Consider the following 22466-nt stretch of genomic DNA (forward strand, 5'->3'; position numbering starts at 1 on the left):
ACCCAAACACAGGCCCAGGAAGGCCACCCCGGTTACCCTGAGCAATTGCCTGCTGGGGGAGGTGTTCGTGGGAAAGCACGCCCAGGCTGAAAAGGTGTTGCCACCAGCCGTCGTCCCCCAAAGTCGTCCCCGTAAGAGAGGACATGAAGCGAACTGTCCAGCTGAACTTTACCTGAGGAGAACAGAGAGAAAGTGCATACAAGATGGGCTGCATTTAGCTGCAAAGGGTACCCAGAGCCTGTGGAAAGTTTCTCCCAGGGGAGAGGCTTATGGAGGGGCGGGCTGGGAACCACTCGGGTTCCACAGCAGCGGTTCCACCCCCGCCCCAACCAGATTCCGGCACAAACACACCAGCGGGCTGAGGTGTGCTGCCCCCTTCTGGCCGGACGGGCGCTTGCAATCAGAGCATGCAAGGGTAGCAAAATAGTGAGGCCGCCCCAGGAGCAAGATCCCGGAACTCCAAACAAACCCTGGTAACCCCAGGATCCCGTAACCACACACAGTCTGCCGCAGAGCTCTGCGAGCTGCCTGCTGACCTTCCACGGAGACGAGAAGCAACGGGTGGTGGCCCTCTCCTGCGAGGGGCCTGCTGGCACCCAGCAGGCAAAGCCGAGTGGGTGGATCCGAACAGCGGATGAGCCCAGACAGAAAATGCAGCTGGGCCAGTATATAGATTCCATCCCCAGATTCTCTCTGCGACACAGGGGGTAGCCCGGCTCGGTTCGTGCAGTAACTCCCAGTGCTGCAAGCCCCCGCTGAAGACAAGCTGGAGAACAGGGTGGGAATCCCAGAAAGGCTCTCAAAAGACACTGCTATCACCCTACTGCCCCCTCCCATCTCCTACCCCATGCTCTCAGAGTCATAATGCCCGGCACCCAGAGACCCAGAACAGCGTGCGGGGAGTAAGAGGCCCCAGCACCCTCCAAGGCCAGCGGAAAGGCCTCTGACTGCAGAGGTCCCCCGTGGAAATGGAATGAAAGGGGGCGTCCTTCTGACCCAGGGAGGGAAGGGCAACAAAGCCAAAGACAGGTAAATGTCAAATGTTAATGTGACCTTTATTCTACAGCACATGTGGCATCTGTGTATCCCCACAAGGAGACAGGACACTCTATAAAACCAAACCCGACCATCCAAAACGACACTACATGAAGATTTAACCCAGAGTCATGTCTCTTAAAAAACACAATATGGTCTTGTTTGCCATATTACGCCAAGAGACAGCACAGGAAGGGAGAGTGAAGGACTGAGGTTTGTGCCAAGGTAACTTCCTCTTGTTATTGCACTTTTATTCTACACACTTAGTATGTTACACTTTTATTAACACTGTAATATACATTAGTCCTCTGAAACAAACACAAATATTACATAAGAATAAAAGACAACAAGCTGTCCAGACTGATTTCCTTCCCAACCCTCTGAGTCGGGTGGCCTCCCCCCACGCCAGGTCTTCACATAGTCTCCGCGGGCATCTCAACTGGACTGGATGTTAACAAAGCAGATGAAGTTAAAAATAAAACCCTTTTAAGAACAGTAGTGCTCCTTGCAACCCCCAAAGGAGTTCGCAGTACAAGTTTCTGAAGGTTACCCCCTCCTCACCCACTTTTACACAGCACTAGCCCTAACTGCTCCCCCCATATTTAGAAGGGTAAATCCACTTTTTTTTTCTTTTAAAGAAAAAGTGGGTTATTTGATCCAGCAAATCCAGAAGTCAAGCTTTGAAAACTCAAAGAAAGCAACTACTCTTTTGGCGAAGGACTCGAGGGCCCTTTATCCCACTCCGAAGCTGTATGGACTTCGGGGATTCCCTGATTAGCCAGATGGAACACCAAGCATGCCTTCTCTCCAAAGCAAGGCCACAGGGGACCTCTGCCCTCCAAGTGCTACCGTAATCACCAACCCCTCTTGGCTTTTCAGTGCTAAATAATAAGCCAAAAAAATAAAGTGTCATTCAGTGCAGTTATCACTCTGAAGCCTGCCACCCCAAACCCCTTCTCTCGTTAGGAAACAACTTCCAACCCCCACTTTGGCAGCTCAACAAAGATGCGTCAGAATGCACTGGCTTGCTGACAGGTGCTGGGGGCGGGTTCTACCATTCCCTATTTCCAGCCGTGCCAGTAATATGTCTTTTCCTTCACTGTTTCCTTGAGTTTTAGTGTTAAAAATTAGGAGAAGCTTCTGTCCCCTTGAAATTGGAGTCACGAGTGATTCTCTTTGGTCTGGGAAAAACCAGCACAGCCCTCCTTCCTAGAGGAGGAGAAGCCTTGCTCAATCAACGAGCCACTCTCTACAGAGGATCAAGGAACTAGGTCATGCCTGTGGAAACCTCAGCCAAATGAGCATTCCCCAACTCCTGCCAGACTGACCTCGCTCGCCAGGCACAGTGTCGGCCGCGCAGGGGCCCCGGGCTCTGCCACCTCTTGATTGCTCTGCAAGAAGGTCCCTCACTCAGTTCTGAAATGACGTTAAGTGACCGGACTTCAAGCATGCTGAAAAAGGCCAGGTGATCATTTTCGGGCTGGGGTAAATCGTCCTAGTGAAGTCGATGAGAACAGAACACCGTGAGGGTGAGCCGCCCCACGCTTCCCCTGCCCCCAGCCCCCATCTCACCTCACCCCTTGGGAGCACATGCAACCAAGGCTGGGGGCTAAAATCTTGAGGACTTTGGTATTCTTGAGCCTGCTACAGCCCAAGCGCCCCCAGACTCCTTTGAATACCTAGTATCTTCCCAAGTAATATACAGTACAGTACATTTCATGGCATTCCATCACGTTAACAATAATGGGTGCCAAGGGACAAAGAATCCCAAATCCGCTGACGTTATAAAACAAAAGCAAAGTATGCATGTGTTATAGGTCTGTATTCCCGCACTCAGCCCGCTGAGTGTTCAAATAACAACCTCCTAATATCTCTATGTGGACTTTGGCTGGCCTGGAGATCTTCAGGACTATCTTACATTTTTTCTCAAAATACTTTTTTTGTATTGAATTGTTAACACAGTTACTGTCTTACTTAGCATTGATCCCTCCCGTCCGCCCTCCTCACTCAGGCAAAAAATGCGGGAATCTGCTAGGAGACCAGTGTCTGAGAGCAGACTAAGCTGCAGGGAGGGGACAAACTGAAAAGGGACACTGGGTAGAAGAACCCCCCCCCCCACCTGCCCCAGCACCAGCCCCTGCATGAATGGGGAGTAGGAACTAAGACTTTGGAAGAATGTTAGGAATGCGGCTTCCCCAAGAAAAGCACAGACTCCTGATTTGAGCTGGAGTAAAGGAGGATTCTGGGAAAGGGAACGAGAGAAGACCTTTCCCGAAATGTCATACAAAACACTTAGGCTGCTCTTTCGGCAGGGAGACGCTACGCACCTCTCCTTTTTAAACTTGAAAATCTGGCTTCCTGGAAGCCCCATCATCGTCCCCAGGAGGACAAACGAGTTAATGCAGACAAGAACAGAGTGACTTGAAGAAGTAAAGCTATAAATGGGTGTTAATTCTAACAGGTCTACTGGACATTCCACCAGAACAAGGCTCGAGCTACAGACCCCAAAGACAGTGGGTCGGCACTTCGCTGTTGCAAGTAAAAAGGTTCTTAGCACTATACGGAGTTTCTGACCGAACCCGAGTGCTTGGAGCTTCCTATGCTCAAGAGCATCACACTCAGAGCCCAGCAGAGCCAAAGAGTGAAAACTGAACTTGAAGAGTTATAGTAAAACTTTCTGGTAGATGCCATTTACACTCTTAATGTTTAAGAGATGGCCATTCTCTCAGAAACGACCCAACAGGCTTCTAGCAGCAAATCTGCCATTTCCTTACACACGTACTCAGGGACCTGGTTCACAGCCTTGGGGGCCAGGCACAGGGGAGAAAGCGCGGTGCCCGGAGATCAGCAGATGGATGGAGGTTCCTCACCTCCCTCCGCTGTCTTCTTTCACCCACCTGGTGTTCTAAATCGAATGGACCATCTCGGTGGAGCAAGGCTTTAAGTCAAGGTCTGAGATGCATCAACGTGTAAATTGCTCCCCTTCAGAATTTTCTCTTCTTAGGCACACTTCCCAACACACGCTCCAAAAATCTGGCTTCCTGGAAGCCAGCACAGCTCCCAGCTGCAGGGGAGGGGAACCGTCCCAGACGCAAGCACACGGAGGCAAGGGGCACACACAGCTACAAAAACGTTCTCTTCATCTGGTGCTTCCCCTCTTACGTTATAGTCAAAGTAAAAAGAAGGGACAGGTTTGCAAAAGAAATCTCAGTTAAAAAGCTCATGGAGGAGTTTAAAAACATCAGTGTGTTAGATTCAAACACAAAAATGGGAATTTTTGATTCTCCTGGTATCCTTCCAATGGGCTTGCAGGGAAACCCACGGCCTCCAGATCACCACCCACGTCTCGGGTCTCCCCAGTTACTCCCCACCTGTCAGTTCTGCTCAATCATGCCCAGATACCAAGTTCACTGGAGTTTTCCCCATCTTGAGACCAAAAAGAGGGAGAAAAAAAGATCAAAGGGAAGAAGAAAAGATTCTGTCCTGGGATTAGCAGTAACTCAAAATCTAATCACATATGTGTGTGTGTGTGTGTGTGTGTGTGTGTGTGTGTGTACACAAATGTGTACCCAACATTTTTTTTTTTCCTGTGGCCTCTTGGTGATGTGACCATGACACCCACCCCCAAAGTCAGGGCTATTCAGTCCTATAAATGTAAACACGCCGGCACTGTGAGGAACAGACAGCTCTGTTTCTAGCTCCCTTGTGGAGGCCTCTGGCTGTGGCAACCTGAGATCTGGTTGCAGGGAGCCATAAGTTACAGTTTAGCTCCTATGTTCTCACAATCCCAGTAGGAAGTTCAAATTTTCTAAGAGTCCTGATGACTGGACAGAACCAAACTATTCCTAGCCGGAGCCAAAATTATGAAAATTATAGCTTTGAATACTATTGCCACTGCAGTGCCCTGCCTGTCTTAGCAACATACAGGGAACAGACAGTTGGTACATTTGCCTCCTTTTCAGTTCTGAGGCTGGAACGTTGTATCCTTCGGCGTTTACATGTCCTAGACAGTCTTCTGCCGAGAGCATGGCTTGGGGCATCAGCAAGCTGCACGTGCCCCAGCACTCAGCCAGCTGTTCACGGTCCGGGAGGCCTCTTTGCCTGGGAAGGTCTCAAGCTGCCCAGCAAGCATCATTTACTCTCTGAATAAATGTCACATTCTTCCCATGGCCGAAAGATGAGGGGAAGGAAAGAAATAGAGAGTAGAGGAGAAAGTTCTTTGCTTTCAAGTAGAATCGTCGAGTCCCCTGCTTGGCCGCTCAGAACTCGACTTGCACAGCCGGTCCATGATACCCTGGAGCATAGGTTGGACGATGCCCAAGAGAGGCCTCTGAGAGGGGTCCCCGTCCCAGCAGGCCTCCATCAGCTGCCAGCACTCCTCGTCAAACACGGGCAGACGCTCTGGTCGGGCCCCTGGGGAAAGGCACATGGAAACAAGGCCACGGTCAGGGAGAAGGCCCGTGCCACAATGAGGCCCAACCAGCTCGCAGACCGATCGCCCAGGCGGGGCTCAGGAGCTCTGGCTTCAGAACCCAGTAGTAACACTGACAACAAACTGGAATGCACTGGCATAGGAAGCTGAAGAACTGGGAACATTCCAGAAAAAAGCCTTCTGGAAACAGTTCAGTACCACACTGCCTAAAAGCCAAGGCCTGACTTCAGTGTCTCTCCTGGATTCCGTGATGGTCTGTGGTCCCACTGCTCTCAGAGGTGGTCGGTGGTGGGCGGGGAGGCTTGGTAGTGGTCAGAACAAGGTAGGGCTTGTGGCGCTTACCTCTCCGCACATTGTTCCAGAGATGGTCTTTGCTGGCACACCTCTCAAATGCTTCAGGGAGCTTGACAGAGCCCGAGCAGATATACCAGAAGAGAATGCCAAAGGCGTAGACATCGACAGAGTTATCGTACTTCCCTACAGTGAGAAGGGGTGACAGCCGTGAGCCCGGGACAGAGAGCGGCTGCATCCCCGCTCATGGGGTCTACACAGGTCCCCATACCTTTTTTTCTAAACCTTTTAACATCCACTGCCTCCCCTAACAACCCTGATAGGCAGGACGCCGATCTTTTTATACCCAAGACCACAGTCCTGGGAAGGCAGACACCAGGAGGGCTGAAGCTAGAGCCTGACAAAGGAGGAGGACAAGCCTTTGCTCTTGATGGAACAGCCAAGAAGATTCGACCTAAAAGGTCGGATTAGGGAAGGAAGGCTGGGAACCATGTGGGTGGGTAGAGTGAAACCAGAATCTAACGGTCTTTACAGGTCAGACAGAAAAGTCTGGATTCAATGGACAGCAGGAAGTCCTTTATGTTTTAGGGCAGCAGGTGACAGGAAGAATGTATTTTAGAGTCTTCTGTCCGCAACAATCGGAGAAACAATCCAGGGAAATGAAATATGAAGGAGCCAAAATAAAACGAAAGCATGCGAAAAGAACTTCTTTGGGAAGTAAATCTAGAGAAAGAAAAATGATGGCCATGTGCTTGGCTCTGCTGTGGGTCCAGCTGACCCTGACCCTGACAAGCCCAACTCTGTGAAGTTCAGGGGCAGACCCGTGCGTGAGGCTAACAAGAGAGGCCGTGCAGATCGCAGGTTCGAACGCACGCTGATGAGGGGCCTGCCGTGACCTTCACATCTGCCTCGGCAATGCCACAACCATCTCCCGTCCCCCAGGCCTGAGCCCTCAGCCTCGTCCAGTCCTTCTCTGCTGCTGATCCCCAAGTCTTGCCCGCTGCTCCGCTGCTCCCCTGAGCAGCCCTGGCACCGGGCGCGCTTGTTTGGTTTCCGTGCCCCGAGCAGCCTCCTCCTGGACACCAGCCCCACAGCTCTGCCTGCCTTCGCTCTGGCCCCTGGAACCCCCTCCACCTCCTCCTGCTCAGCTAGCCTTCTGCAGTCGCATTTTCACTCACACCTGTGCACAAGCTCAAGATCCTCACTGCCCCACACCGAGCCTTCACTCCTCTGCACATTCAAGCTCCAGCATTTCATCTCCAGCCTCATCTGCTGTCACTCCCCATCCAGATCTCTTCCTGTTACACTTCTTTCTGTTCTGCAATTTTCCTATTTCCCTTTCCCCAGCCTCCAGAATGTTCTCTGCTTCATGATGTAGGGTGAAATTTTAGAGCCAGAAAAACCTAGATTCCAATCCCAGCTCCATCAATTCTAGCTCAGTGTTTTGGGGTGGCTTTCTGAGCTCACCCATCCGGACTCGACGTCACCTGTGACATGGGCACAAAACGCATCACCATCACCACAGAAGCACCGCGAGGGTTAAATGGAACAAAATATATGAAAAAGCATACTTGTGCTGCCCAGCCCAAAGAACATACTTCCCACAAGTTCCCTTCCCACAGACTGATTCTTCCAGACCTGACTCAAGCTCTAGGCAACATCTCACTTCTACCGTAAAACTATCAAACATTTCAACCTTCCTTTGTCGCTTGTCTGAGAACCAACATCACGTCAGGGGGCACCCCTTCTAGGATTCCCTACATGCTGTCCTCTGCTGCTTCCTAACAATCTTACCTCTCCACATACATCTCTGTCACCTGCAAGTTCCTCAACGATCAGGGCCAACTCCTGAGGTACCGGTCACTCTGTCAGTACCTTAGGGTCAACCAACTGGCTGACTATGGCAATTATGGCGCAAAGAGCTGGAGACACAGCCACCAGGAGACCTGGGACCTCCTGTGTGCGTTCTTCCTTCTTCCCACTCTACCTCTTCCCTTCTCTCCCTCCCTGCCTCTGGTCTCCCTCCCCTCCTTCTCCCTTGCCAGCAGCAGACCTGCCAGGAGTACTTGTGGGTACTATTGAGCCCAGGGGGTAGCTGTCAGGGTTACAGTTCAGAGCCCAGATGAAGCCCACTCCCTGGCCCGCAGCTCACCTGTGAAAAGTTCAGGGGCCATATGGATCGGTGTCCCCACAATGCTGCCTGACATCATGGCTTCCGGCTTGCAGAATCCTAAGTCAGTGATCTTTGCACGGTTCTGCTTGTCCAGCTGCCAACGAAGCAGGGTGAGAGTCAGCCTGCACTGGACCCTGCCCACGGCACCAGCTGCGAGCACATGCTCAGAAGCAGGTGTCCACCTCCAAGCAGCACTTAGCCAAGCGCCCTGTCTCCAGATTCATTCCCACTCCTGTCTTCACCCCAGACTGTCAGCAACCTGATGGAAGGGGCTGTCTTTTTCATCTGTGTACCTCGCCCATCTCAGAAGCTCAGTAAGTCTTAGAAGAATGAGTAAGTGAAAGACACCGAAGAAAGTATTTCAGTTCCTGATGATTCCCCTCTGACCTCCAGACCCCAGGGCAGAAAGTCACTAAGGAAGAAGGCCGAAGTCCTCTGGTCAGCTGAGGAGAGTTGCGTGAATTCCCCACAGTTTCCTTTCCTGAAGATCCAAGAGGATAAAGCTGTGTCCCAGTTGACTACTGGTAGGCCTCTCCGGTTTTAGCCCATGATTTTAGGGCAATCTCTCCCATTCCCCGCACTGCTGTCATCGTTCTGTATCATTAAGTGTTGCCGGATATCCTTAACAATATCCAATACGGTTTCAAGAGGAACAGGTCAGAAGACTCTTCCGAACTGAGATACGAGACCTGGTGGGCTCATGACCACCTTCCCCTTGAAGGTGCATTTACCCAGTTCAGCCCTCAGCCAGCACCTCCGACCAAACCCTAAACCACCACCAGACCTGGAGTCCTCAAACACAGCAACATCACAAAAGGACGATTCCAAATTAAAGGAGGACAGGAAAACAGGACAACAAAGTGCCCCGTCTGATCCCTGGAGTGAGCCTGGAATCAAACAAGCAAAGGCACTGCATCTGAACAACTGGGAAGTATTATTATGAACCGCTTATTAACTAACAGTGCCGTATTGATGTCAATTTCTAGGAGATACAAGCTCAAGTATTGAGGAGTCCTGTGCTATCGGCAACTTACTTCCTACAGTTGAGTAAAAAAGTACGTGTATGTGTGTGAGAGAGAGAGAGTGAAGAACAGAGAGAGACGAACCCAGAGGACAGCATGAGTCCGGATGAATGATGTGCAGGCTCCTTCGGACCGCTCTGTTCTGTACGCTCACATGTGTCCAACAGGATTGGGAGGAAAAACTTTTAAGCAAGAGAAGCTCAGCCTAGGAGGCAGCCTGGCACTCCCCAAGCTTGTGTCCAGGCTGCCATCAACCCGTCCACTGTCAACTCCACAGCGATCCTGGCAGGCGTGTCCCGCAATCCCGCTCACATGGAGGTGGACCCCCCAAAGGCCACTCAAGCCACAGAGACAGGGCACAATCTCGGGGAAACAGCTCTACTTACCAGGACATTTTTGAGCTTGATATCACGGTGCACGAGTCCCTGGCTGTGCAGGAAGCGGACCCCTTCCACCACATCGAGCGCTATCTGCAGACGCGTCTCCAGCGTCAGCCCAGCCTTGGGGGGACAAAAAAGCTCACTCGTCACTAACAAGACAACTCCTCCGTCCAGCTCCATCCCGCATGCTTAAACCCACTGAGAGCTCCTTCTGTGGGCCACTGCAAGGCAGCCTGCACCGGGCACACTGAGGACAAGGACAGAGAAGCAGGCAGGAAGAAGAGAAGAGGAAAGCAGTTAGGGCAAGGAAGCCGAGGGAAAGCAAGGAAGGACAAGGTGTGAGGCCAGATAACACCTCCCGGAGGCGGCACGCAGGCGGCCGGATGACCCTGCAGGGGACTGACTACAAGAGGCGCAGGCCACAACTGGAGGCCTGAGCTCATTTCCAAGGCTTGAACAGATTCTGGGACTGCCCTTGAGGCTCAAAGGAGTTCTAGGTCTCCGGACACCTGACTGGCTCAGTCGGCAGAACATGTGACTCTTGATCTCAGGGTTGTGAGTTCAAGCCCCATGTTGGGTGTACAGATTATTTTTAAAAAGTTAAAAATTTTAAAAAATAAAAATATTAAAAATTTTTAAAAAAAGGAGTTCTAAGCCTCTCGGGCAGAATGCCTTCTACTGCACTGTAGGCCTGCTTAGCCCAGGTTTGGCTTCACAGATTCAAGTATCAAAGTCACTTTTACCATGCATCCAATTTAGGGCCTCTTGAACTCCAGAGAACATTACATCACCCATCCAGAAGCTCAGCCTCTTCCTTCTACCTGCCCAAACTGTACCCATCAAGGTGGATTTATCACACTCAAACACCAAATCTTCACGAAATATTCACCGACTGTAAGTCTCTTAAAAGCTTCTGACTACCTTCTACGCCCAACATGGGGCTTGAACTCATGACCCTGAGACCAAGAGTCACATGCTCCCCTAACTAAGCCAACCAGGTGCCCCGGCAATTACACTTCTTGATATGCCCTTACGGTGCATAGCACAAAATCTCGCACAAAGTAGTCACGAATAAATATTTGTTGACCCAACAACAAACACTAGCTGTATCCATCGAGAGCAAAAAAAGAGGAAGAACAGCAAAGTTATAAGATGCTTTTCCGTGCTTCTGAGTCGTCTAGATTTTACCCCTACCACAAGAGGCAAACAGCAGTGCATTGGCAGTATTCTGGATATAAACTAGGCCAAAAAATCGATTCTGAGAAACTTTTAAGGTTTTTTGGAAACAAGGGCAATAAAACTTGATTATTTCCAAAAAACGTCTTGTGAAAGCTAGAAGGTCTGGATAAACAAGAAAGGAAGACCGGCCAGGGAGGACCCCGCGGATCTGGCTGCTGGCTGCGGTTCAGCCCCGCACCCCGCCTCGACCCCCACCCCCGACCCTGCCTCACCTTCAGCCCAGTGTAGAGGTCTCGGTGCAGCCGCTCCATGATGAGCAGCACAGCGATGCTGGAGCCCCCGCCGTAGCTGTAGTCGATGACCGAGCCGTGCAGATCCACCAAGCGCTCGTGCTTCGGCAGAGACCTGGTGGGAACGACAGTGTCTAGGGCTGCCACGCTCCGGCTCTGACCCTGCACAGCGTGCCGTCCCGTGGCCAGGAGTCCCCTTGAGACCACACGTAGTCCAGGGCCAGAGCTCATGGCCCTCAGTGCAGAGGGAGGGTCAAGAGAATGGCCCCCTAACAAGGAATTAGAATTAAGGAATCTGAACACTAACAGGACTTAAGGACTGAGAAGTCAAAGGGAAGGCCAAGTCTGAGAAACTGATACGGTGGGGAGAGGGCAGAGGCCATGAAGGCCTACAAGAGAGCAAGCACATTTGTGGGCCCGACACGGAGACACTGGCTATGACGTCTGGGGACCCGGGAATAGAGAGACACAGCGTGCTGTAAGTCTTGGCACAAAGTTCGTCCTGGGCTTCTGGCTTATTCCCTAGGTCTTCTCCCACTGAGACAAGTGACAGGAGAACCTACCTCATGTAGTGAAACTCCAAAGCCAGATCATTCCAGTGCTTCTCGTCCGGAGGGACGACCGACTTGAGGGCACAAGGGAAGTGCCCTCCCCAGTTGTCACACAGGTACACCACACCATACTGGCCCCGGCCTAGCTCCTGTCCCAGTTTAGGTTTACCTATTAAGTAAGGAGACAGAGATAAGGCAGGAGGAAGGAGAGCTTGCTGGGCAACCTCCCTAAGACTGTTAGACGTGCAGGGCACCTGGCTGGCTAGGTCAGTGGAGCATGTGACTCTTGAGCTCAGGGTTGTGGGTTCAAGCCCCACACGGGGTATACAGATTACTTAAAAGTAAAATCTGGAAGACTGCTTATGAAAAAAATATACTAAATATCCTGATTTTTAAAAAAAAGATTCTTAGGGAGTCTGGGTGGCTCAGTCAGTTAAGCATCTGCTTTTGGATCAGATCACGATGTTGGGGTCCTGGGATCTAGCCCTCCATCAGGCTCCCTGCTTAGCTGGGAGTCTGCTTCTCCCTTGACACCTGTGCCCTGCTCATGCTCACTCACTCTCTCTCGCAAATAAATAAAACCTTTATTTATTTTTTTTTAAGTTTTTATTTATTTATTTGACAGAGAGAGATCATGAGGAGGCAGAGGCAGGTGGCGGGGCGGAGGCAGGGGGAAGCAGGCTTCCTGCTGAGCAGAGAGCCCCATGTGGGGCTCGATCCCAGGGCCCTGAGACCAGGACTTGAGCCGAGGGCAGAGGCTTAATCCACTGAGCCACCCAGGCACCCCTAAGTAAAACCTTTAAAAAAAAAATCTTAGACATGGATCTAGGAGTAAGTTGTAATTATGCTGGGGGAGAAATTCTGATGCTACTGGAAACTAGTAGAAAGTAACCTAACAGGGCGCCTGGGTGGCTCAGTGGGTTAAGCCGCTGCCTTCTGATGGGGTCGTGATCTCAGGGTCCTGGGATCGAGTCCCGCGTTGGGAGGGAGCCTGCTTCCCTCTCTCTCTCTCTGCCTGCCTCTCTGTCTACTTGTGATTTCTCTCTGTCAAATAAATAAATTAAATCTTAAAAAAAAAAAAAAGAGAGTAACCTAACTGGTCCGATTTTTAAAGATTTTGTTTATTTGACAGACAGAGATCACAAGTAGGCAGTGAGGCAGGCAGAGAGAAAGGGGGAAGCAGGCTCCCTGCTGAGCTGAAAGCCCGATGCAGAGCTCGATCCCAGGACCCTGGGATCATGATCTGAGCTGAAAGCAGAAGCCCAACCCACTGAGCCACCCAGGTGCTCCTAACTGGTCCTATTTAAATAAACTTAAGTCTTGTTGTCTAAACTGTATGAACAGCAGGACCAAACAGACATCAGGAATTCAAAAATACATCACAGGGTGCTGAGGCAGCCTTGCAAGGAAGCAGCTTTAGACACTGGGATTATCCGAGATAGAACATGAGAATGTCATACAACTAGAACCTTCTTCCCATTTACTTTCCTACAAGGAAAAAAAATAGGGACTCACGATGCAGCAAGACGTCCTGTAAAGAACGACTTTCCAGAGAAAGGCGGGCCAGGCGTGGGGCGTGATCCTTCCGAACCTTCAACCACAGATCTTCTGTTTTTTCCAACCGGCCTGAATGGCCAGCTTCTAGCTGGGAGGGAAGCAGAAAAAAGTCATGTGACTTGTCAAGTCCCCAGCTTGGTTTCCTCACCTGCTGTATGGGGTAATAACAGCTTCTAAAGGGCAACTGTAAGAGTTATACAAAACGTCTGTAATGTGACTGGTACACAGTGGGCTCTCAGTAGGTAATACCTGTTCCTCCTGGATGCGTACCCCCATCTCTACAACGCCCCCCACATACACACGTGCATACACACATACACATGTGCACACACATACACAGGTACACAAGAGCACACACATCCACTCCAAGGGGACAAGCAGATGTCACATAACTGTGAACCAGCATAAAAGTTACAAAGTCCTCCTTTCTCTGACTCATTCCTAAAATACTAGGCAACTTACATAAAATTCCTATCTGAGGCGCCTAGGTGGTTTGTTAAAGCCTCTGCCTTCAGCTCAGGTCATGATCCCAGGGTCCTGGGATTGAGCCCCACATCAGGCTCTCTGCTCAGCAGGGAGCCTGCCTCCCCCTCTCTCTCTGCCTGCCTCTCTGCCTACTTGTGATCTCTGTCTGTCAAATAAATAAAAATCTTAAAAAAAAAAAAATTTCTACCGCTTGATTTTCATTCCTCACTCAGTGAAATGAGGAGAAATGAACCAAGTTCCCTCCACGTTCCCTGGAGTTAGAAAAACCTCCACATGAAAAACGTACTGATGACACTTTTCATGACACTATATTACCGTTTCGCTAGGAAGAAAATACACTGATGATTCTATAAAAATTCCATGGACAGCAGCGGGCAAAATACTCCCCGACAGTAGGTTCTTCTCCCTCTTCCCGCACGCCCACCTGCCGCAAGGAGGCTGCAAAAGCCTCGTGAGAACTGTTGAGCCGGGTCCGGAACTGGCTGCAGATGCTCTTGGCCAGCTTGGAGGCACTGAGGCTCTCGATGGCTTCCTGGGCCACCTTCCTCTTCCACTCCAGCGTGATGGCAGGCGGGCTCACCCACGTGAGGCGCTGGATGATCTGCAGGACGAGGTCAGTGAGAAGACTCAAGGGAGCCTGCAGCCGCCAGAAAGAACCCACGCCCCTCCCCTGGGGGATGGCCAGCCTAGAGCAGGCCATGAAGAAAGGAGCCCCATGAAGGCCAAGACTCCTCTCCAGTCCCACTGACACGAGAGTCAGGGCTCAGAGCAAGGGAAAGCATCAAAGAACACCAAGCCGAGTCCACATGCTCACAGGCCCTCACGGTGTCCACGCAGCACCCGGGGTGCTGAGAGCTCCCTTTCTGAATTCGGGATGGAGAAAGAGCACCATCAAATTCCGGAAAAGAAACCACACAAACGGCCCGTGGCAACCAAGCCTGGTTCTGAGAAAACATTTAGGCTGGGAGAAAGGAATATGAGGAAGTGAGTGGAGGAGAGCTTTACGGCTGCACAAAATTTCACTTAAATGCACCACTTTAAGCATTCAAGGGGCACTGTTCCTAGTTATTTCAGAATAGGCATAAACCAGAACTCTCCTGGGCAGACAAACCCGGAAAAATGGCCGCCCTACCCCAGGAGAACTTTCTAGACATCAGTCGCTATTGGAGGAACTAAGGTTCATCTGAGCCAACGGGGGTGGGAAACGCTCCTCCAGTGGACTCCACCTGTTTGATTTGCTCCCACAGCATCCTTGTGACCGACGACCCGGAGTGAAATGTAACTTCAACGTGATAGGCGGCATTTAAGATCTAAAAGAGAGCCACGAAGGAAATCAGTACGCCTGAGCACAGTGGCTGATTAAAAAAACGTGGTAAATACTATTTACTTAAAGCACAGAGTCCCGTTGCAAGGTTCCCAAATATGTCCTTCCATAAACTTGCAGGCTACACGGGTCGATCACCTATTGTGCGACTCTCTGGGCCCCTTTACTTCCATCTTCACCAACCAGCTCATGCCTCAACCGTGATTTTGCAGTGCGCAAGCACCTCGACGGGCAGGGATCATGCGACGGGAAAACAGGGTAAGATTCAAACTGGATGGGTCAAAGGGTGCCCGGGACGTTCTTGGCTAGCTCGAGGCTGGGCTTGCGGGCGGGCTCTGTCTCCTGTGCCCTCTGTGATGTGGTGGCTACCGGGTCTTAGAGTACCTGTTTGAGATAATTACTGGTGATGTGAACTGAGACATCCTGGGACTTCTCCAGGCTCTGCAGACAGCGTTCCAGGGTCCCGACGAAGCTCTCGCGCAGGTAGTCCACCGAGCTGATCAGCTTGTTGGCCACCGCCTGATTGAGCCGGGAGATGATGAGCTCCTGGATCTGCCGGATGCAGCATTTGATTTCTCGGGTGCCCACCGCCTCTCCATTTTCGGGGACGATGACATCTATGGAGGCAGAGACAGAAGCCAGCTGGCCGTGAGGGAAAGGGGCGGGCACTCAGAAGAAAGGCCTCTCCTCATCAAAGCCAAGGAGCCACCACGATAGCCACCAAGGCTCTCAAACACATGGCTGGCGGACAAGCTCTGACCCTCAGTGTGACACGGGGCCATGGGACCCATGACTACTGAGGGCATTACTGAGAAGGAACAACCGCATCTAGAACAAGCCTCCTGATTCTGTCGCTTTCTGTCACATTTTATAGGACAGGAGAAGTATTTATTGAGTGCAGATTATTTGAAAGGCACCATAATAAGTATTTTACATACGCAATCGAATTTAATCCTCATGAAAACTTTGTCAGGTGGGTATTACTGGTCATTTTATATGTCAGGAAACAGCCTCGAAGAGAGGAGAGAAGGGAAGGGGACAGTACAGGAAGGACAACAGCTCGCGTCTGAAACCCAAGCTCACAGACTGCCTTGGATCTTTGTACCATTTCACACTGCAGAACTCCCAGAAAAATCCAGTAGTTGGGGATTCGATGCTAATCAATTACTGAATAAAAAGCAAAACTGGAATGTTGTCACCAGCCTGCTACTACCTCCCAGAATTAGAAATCTGTTCTGCAAGTCAGAGGACAGAACTAAAGACAAGTTACCCACAAAACCTCCACTCCTAAAAAGGCACTCTCATGTCTACTGTGGGAATTAGAATTGGTGCCGCCTCTTTGGAAGAAATCTTATATATATCAAAAAAATTTTTTTCTAACCTATCAAAATTTTAAACTAACCAACCAACCAACAAAAATATCTACATACCCTTTGACCTACCTATTCTGCTTCTAGGAATTGTTTTTCTAGAAATATACCTTGACAAGCCTCAAAGATATGCATGTAAATAATAATGCAGAGGAATCTGTAATAGCAAAAAACAAAAAAGAATGAGTCTAAATGTTCATCAGTAGAATTATAGTTAAATAAAATTAGCCACATCTATTAGAAGACAAATCCAAATGTACCTTTATGGAAAGATCTCTAAGATATGAATTCAGTGCAAAAGCAAGGGGCAGAAGAACATATGGAGGAGACCTGGGCGGCTGGAGGACAGTATCTTTGTATCTCTGAGTGAAGTACTATGCATGTAGGTATTATCTTTAAAAAAAAAGTATTTTCTGAAGTATGTATGTAATATAGCCTGCATGCATGCATTACCTCTATTTTGCTATTTCTTAAGGTTTTATTTATTTGACAGAGAGACCGAGCACACAAGCAGTAGGAGGGGCAGAGGGAGAGGGACAAGGAGACACCCCGCCAAGCAGGGAGCTTGCCATGGAGCCCAATCCCAGGACCCCGAGGTCACGACCCGAGCTGAAGTCAGACACCTAACTGACTAAACCACCCAGATGCTCCACATTACCTTTTAAAACATAAACCAGGACCAGAAATTGGGCTCCTGAGGCTATGTGGTGGCTCTCTTCTAAATCTACCCATCATTGCCTCAGGGATCCCCAGGAAGAGCTCCAAACGAGGTTAAGAAGCAGACATGTAATTCCTGTCTAACACACAGCTAACTCGGAAAGTGGCTTCCCAAATCGGCCAGGTGGTTAACAGAACCGGACGGCTGGTCTACTTGTGCCCCGCTCCCCCGTGTCTGTTGAACTGACCACTGCATCCCAGACACCACACATGGTATCCCCGGCACATGACCAACAGGCAAACATCTCCCGGTCTGTCCAACTGTTCTGCCCCGCGCACTATAGTACTAGCGCTGATGCCCGGCGTCCTCAGTCAGAAGCTTTCCGAGATCTCCACTGCAAGTCCTGAACCACCTTTGCTCATCTTCAGAAACACCTATGAGAAGGCTTCCTGTGCTTGCGAAAGTGGCCTGTCTCCTCTGTGAGTGTGACACAGCCATACTCCATCATACTCTGTGAGTGTGACACAGCCATACTCCACTCAACTCCCAGGAGGTAGTGCACGCACACAACTCTGTGTGAACTGCTGTAAGAGACAGGATGATAAACAGGATGCCGTTCTCTAGGACTGGAGAAAACAGTCAGTAGGACATAAATAACTGTAATAAAAGAAAATGAAATACACCAGAAATTTCAGGTATGCATGAAATGTGATGAGAGTTCAGACGGATGCGAACACTATTAGCTAAGAAAATTAAAGACTGGGGCACCTGGGTGGCTCAGTGGGTTAAAGCCTCTGCCTTCAGCTGAGGTCATGATCCTGGGGTCCCGGGATCAAGCCCCATATCGGGCCCTCTGCTCAGCAGGGAGCCTGCTTCCCTCACTCTTTGCCTGCCTCTCTGCCTGCTTGTGATCTCTGCTTGTCAAATAAATAAATAAAGTCTTCAAAAAAAGAAAAGAAAAGACTTCATGAAAAATGCTATTTAGAAGAGGCTCTGAAGGGTAGATAGGATTTGGAAATTCACAAACAGAAGACTTTTTGGGTTTAGGGCAGGGTGGGGGCCATGGGAAAGTAAAGGAAGGGCTGCAGGACAGCAAACAGCTGAAAGCAGGTGAAATGTGCCTGGTGGGAAACAGGCCGGGGAGAGTTGGCCAGGGCTGGGCTCTGCAAGATCCCTAACACCAGGCTGAGGAGTCAGAACTTAGTCCGCAGAACAGGGAGCCAACACAGCTGGACTGGAGAAAGGAGAGAAATGTGCCGGAGAGCAACAGGAAACAGTAGTTCAGGTGGACTGCAAAGGAGGGAACAGAAAAGCTAAGGTAGATACGGAACACGGAAGAAGATGCATCAGGGCTTGGCCACTGCCCAGATGCGGGGACAAGGGAGAGCAAAGATCTGGAGACCGTGCTGCGGCCCCAAAGCCGGCTACCAGGAAGATGGCGGTAGCAGGAAGCGGGATGGATTCGGAGGCAGTGAAGCACGGAAATGCAGAGTACGGGCTTAGGACTCAGTCAGATCCAAACTCCGCCTTTACTCTTCTGTAGCTGTGACCTTGTGCAAATGACTTAAGCTGCCTAAGCCTCAGTTCTCTCCTCAAGAAGATGCCAGTACACAGAATCCACAGAGGGACTGGAAAAAAACCAAAAACTGATGCGAGGTTCCACGACAGAAATTTGGATTAACTGGTCTGGAGTGCTCTGGGGTGATCTCAAACATCTCTATTTTCAAAAAGTGCCCAGGAGATTTGGCTGTACCGCCGTGATTGAGCACCTCCAGGGTAACCTGCACATCACAGCACCATAATTCACAGGTGGGAGGGCTAATGTGCCTGCAAGGCGGGTTACGGAGCAGTCAGTACACAAAGTCAGCCGCACCAAAAACCTCAGCCCCAAAAGGCCTGATGAACCATGTTGGGTCAATTTTGTTATTAGCCATTCATGAAGAAGGGATTTCCAGAAAAGCTGAAAACACATTGGGAAACACTCCTGAGCTGGGTTTCAGAACAGCCTGGAAAGAAAATGAGACCGCAACACACATCAAAAAGAACCAGTAAGGAAGCACAGGCCATGCCCAAGGTCAAAGCCAAGGTGAAGGCATGACTTAGAGACTGTTCTTCTGGCAGCTCTTTTCCAGCTCCAACAGGTCAAGAGGATACAGATAGAAACTAGAGATTAAAGAGCGCTATTAGGAAGAACTTACCAGAAGTCGGACTACCACTCCCGGGAGAGCGGCCTCTCTGGCTAAGTGATTTAAGGAGGGCTCCTACTAATGACAGTTGGGTAGATGAGGTTCTCCTGAGTTTCCTTTGGCCCTCGGAATTCATGGGACTCAATTTCCAGCTAGAAAACGGTTAAGGAATCCTGTGGTCCCAGCAGCCCACGCCAAGCTCTCCAGCTAGGACCTACCTTTAAATTCCATGTTGGCAGCATCCTCCAGAAGTTCCTCCTTCATGGCGTTAAGCGTCTCAACAATCATGTCCTTCATTTCCTCCTGCTTCCGGTTGGCAATATTCATCAACGACTCGTACAACTCATTTTCCTTTTTCCGAGTGTATTCTAGACGTTTGGGAGTGATCTGCAGGTCCCGCTGCATGTCAAAGGCCTGGTTGATAAAGATGTCGAGGCAGTGGCAGTGCACCCGGTTCAGGGCCTTGGCCGTGTCCACCAGGCGGGTCTGTAGCACCTGGTGAGAAAACGTGCTCAAGTGCCTCAGTTTCTCACTTTGCTCCACCAACATGCTCTGAGCTTTAGTGTCTTGGCCGGAGGTCCCACAGTTCCAGTGACTGCTGCTCAGATAGCCCAGGTCCACAAGCTGGTGATGGAGGGCTGACCTTTCATTCTCTAGTCTTCTGGTAGGCGAGGCAATGATTTCCGAGCCCAGCTTCGGCACTTTGAAAAAGAATACGGGAAAGGAGAAATACTTCCGGATTTCCTGAAGCTCTTGCTCGTCCCTCTCAGACAGTTCATCCTTGTGGAGTGCATAGGTTATCACAGGCAAGAAATCGTTCACCAAGTCACCCAGAACATCTACTGCGGGCCGGAGGCCTTGGCATGGTGCGACCACGATGTCCACGTCCTGGAAGGGGAAGGGGGGGTCATATCAGCACCTCGGGGTCAGAACCAATCCTCGCCTCCCCGAAGTCCCACACTCAGACCAAAATCCATATCTATGATGGGGCAATGGGGCTTCAGTACGCTCCAGTCACTTGCCCACCTCCTTCCTGAGTTCCCAACACTCCCTGGCGTAGCCTAAGAGGCAGGCACTCATCTAGAGAGAGACAACAGCCTATAGAAAGGATGGCAGTCTCTTTAGTCATTTCAGATGTTAGTTCTAGCTTCCTTTGTTGTTTGGAAATCCTTGGTGCCCTCTGATGAAGGAGTAAAACAAATAATAGAAGGAGAAAGAACTGACGTGGACATGATCAGATTGGGATTGAGGCTGCCTGGAACATTCCTCCCACTGTCCTCTTTGTTCATATTCCCAGCCCACCTTTCTAAGGCAGCTAACTCCCAGGCTAACTACAAAGCAGCCTTCCGATCTCCCTGTACTCTTGTCATGTTCTTAGTGAGTCTTCCCTAGTACACAGTCCCACTTAAAACCCACCTGGGTGAGTCAGTCCGTTGACCTTCTGCTTTTGGCTCAGGTCATGATCCCAGGGTCCTAGGATCGATTCCCACATTGGGCTCCATGCTCAGTGGGGAGTCTGCCCCCCCACCTCTCCCCTTTGCTTGTGTGCATGTGCTCTCTCTGACAAACAAATAAATCTTTAAAAACAAATAAAAAATAAATAAAACCTGTTTTCCCAATAGCCTGTCAACCCTCTGAGGGCAGGGAACATGTCTACCTTGTTAACTACTGGTAATTCCAGTGCCTAACACATAGCCCTCAATATTTTTGAATCAACCAAGCAGCAAACTAAAAGCCAGGTTTGCCAAACATTATTATATTATTGTCCTATTCTGAAGCTTGCAGGTATCCCAAAGTCTTAGCCCCATAAGCCTTGGTAATATCTTTATTCTCATGGTCACCTGGTATGACAGAGACCAAGGTTTGCGTATCCAGTACTTGGTCCCTGCATTATTGGGAAGGCAATGGCCTTTACAGACAAGGCTGCCTGGTAAGTGTGTGGGCATTTCAGGAAAGTTCTTTAGAAGGGGTTTGATTCTGCCAGGAAGTACACTTTTTGGCCTCATCCTTTTTGCCTGGAATAAGAAGGTCATCCTACAGTCCTAAGGCAAACCTAAGGGTAGAAGTCAGCACTGAGAATGATGAAGCAAAAAGAAGTAGGGGGCCTGGGTCCGTGATGATGGCAGAGCTACTACGCCAGCCTCGCTTCAGGCCTCTTCCATGTGAGGGGGGAAAAATTAGCTTCTATCTAGTCTAAGCAAGCCCATTTTTTTGTCAGTTATGTATGATTGAACCCACCAATCACAAATGATACACCAAAGATCCTAAAGTGAGTTTCAAGAATGATCTCTGGTTTATTTTATTTTAACAATTTTATTTATTATTTGACAGAGAGGGTACACAAGCAGGGGGAGTGGGAGAGGGAGAAGCAGGCTTCCCACAGAGCAGGGAGCCCAATGCAGGGCTCGATCCCATGACTCAGATCATGACCTGAGCCCAAGACAATCACCCAGTGACAGAGCCACCCAGGCACCCCATGATCTTTGGTTTAGAAACAAACCACTAGGGGCGCCTGGGTGGCTCGGCGGGGTAAGCCTCTGCCTTGGGCTTGGGTCAAGATCTCAGGGTCCTGGGATCAGGCCCCGCATGGGGCTCTCTGCTCAGTGGGGAGCCTGCTTCCCCCACCCGCCCCCCGCCGCCTGCCTCTCTGCCTACTTGTGATCTCTCTCTCTCTGTCAAATAAATAAATAAAATATAAAAAAAAAAAAAAAGAAAAAAGAAACAAACCACTACAGGTCCTGTTACAGCAAGTAGTTTTTGCTTTGTGTTCTACTTCTTTCCTGAGGATCTTGAGGCACTTAAAGAGCATATGTTTCCTTCCACTGCACATGCTGCTCTTCTATATCTTTGAAATTGGGGTGCCTGGGTGGCTCAGTCCTGAAGCATCTGCCTTCAGCTCAGGTCATGATCCCAGGGTCCTGGGATTGAATTCCGCATCGGGCTCCCTGCTCAGCAAGAAGCCTGCTTCTCCCTCTCCCACGCCCCCTGCTTGTGTTCCCTCTCTCACTCGCTAGGTCTCTGTCAAATAAAAAGAAAAAAGAAAAAGAAGACACCATCTACTCTGTCTGGCATTCCAGACCAAAGGTTGAACTGGAGACTCACACCTGTACCACCACTGCAGGCACACCAAGTGCGATGGCTTCAGGGACTCACAAATTCAAAATCATTCCTCACAGAATTCTAGCACATTCTACAGACTTACAAAAGAATTCAACACAAACCTGTTCAAGTGTGTGTCCCTAGCATTTATCAGATGTTGCAAAGATACTTGATTTGAAATGTAAACAATATGCACTTGTTTGTGTCCGTCTGGACTCCAATTCTGTTTTCATTCCTTACCTTACTGAGTGGCAGGTATTTTTGATGAAAAAATTTTTAAATAAAAACCTGGGTCCTTTTCCTTTTTGATCTCCTTGCCTAGATAAGTAAGAAAGGACTGGGAAATGCCAGCCCATTGTTCCTAGTCCTGTGTTGTGTGTGTGTGTGTGTGAAAAAGAGACAGAGAGAGAAAGAGAGAGAGAGATCTCCTATC

At 49.9% G+C, this 22466-nt stretch overlaps 1 protein-coding gene across 2 annotated transcripts in view; it reads right to left on the reverse strand.

Annotated features, from left to right (window-relative positions):
- Window positions 1–1036: 1036 nt before the first annotated feature.
- DSTYK (dual serine/threonine and tyrosine protein kinase) overlaps window positions 1037–22466 on the reverse strand; it is a 49576-nt gene continuing 28146 nt past the window's right edge. Inside the window, exons 3-14 of one of the 2 annotated variants that reach the window (XR_009347269.1) lie at window positions 19153–19822; window positions 15105–15337; window positions 14623–14706; window positions 13821–13997; window positions 12869–12998; window positions 11366–11522; window positions 10785–10917; window positions 9340–9453; window positions 7911–8025; window positions 5810–5944; window positions 3933–5448; window positions 1037–2530 (exon numbers count right to left, since the gene is read on the reverse strand). Coding sequence is in view for 1 of the 2 variants with exons in the window: in XM_059145049.1 (XP_059001032.1) it covers window positions 5261–5448; window positions 5810–5944; window positions 7911–8025; window positions 9340–9453; window positions 10785–10917; window positions 11366–11522; window positions 12869–12998; window positions 13821–13997; window positions 14623–14706; window positions 15105–15337; window positions 19153–19822 (2136 nt within the window). In the remaining variant the exon portion in view is untranslated. Of the gene's footprint in view, window positions 5449–5809; window positions 5945–7910; window positions 8026–9339; window positions 9454–10784; window positions 10918–11365; window positions 11523–12868; window positions 12999–13820; window positions 13998–14622; window positions 14707–15104; window positions 15338–19152; window positions 19823–22466 lie in introns of both variants that reach the window. The other variant, XM_059145049.1, reaches the window with a different exon arrangement.

Source organism: Mustela lutreola, chromosome 14, assembly GCF_030435805.1.
Source record: "Mustela lutreola isolate mMusLut2 chromosome 14, mMusLut2.pri, whole genome shotgun sequence".
Taxonomy (NCBI): domain Eukaryota; kingdom Metazoa; phylum Chordata; class Mammalia; order Carnivora; family Mustelidae; genus Mustela; species Mustela lutreola.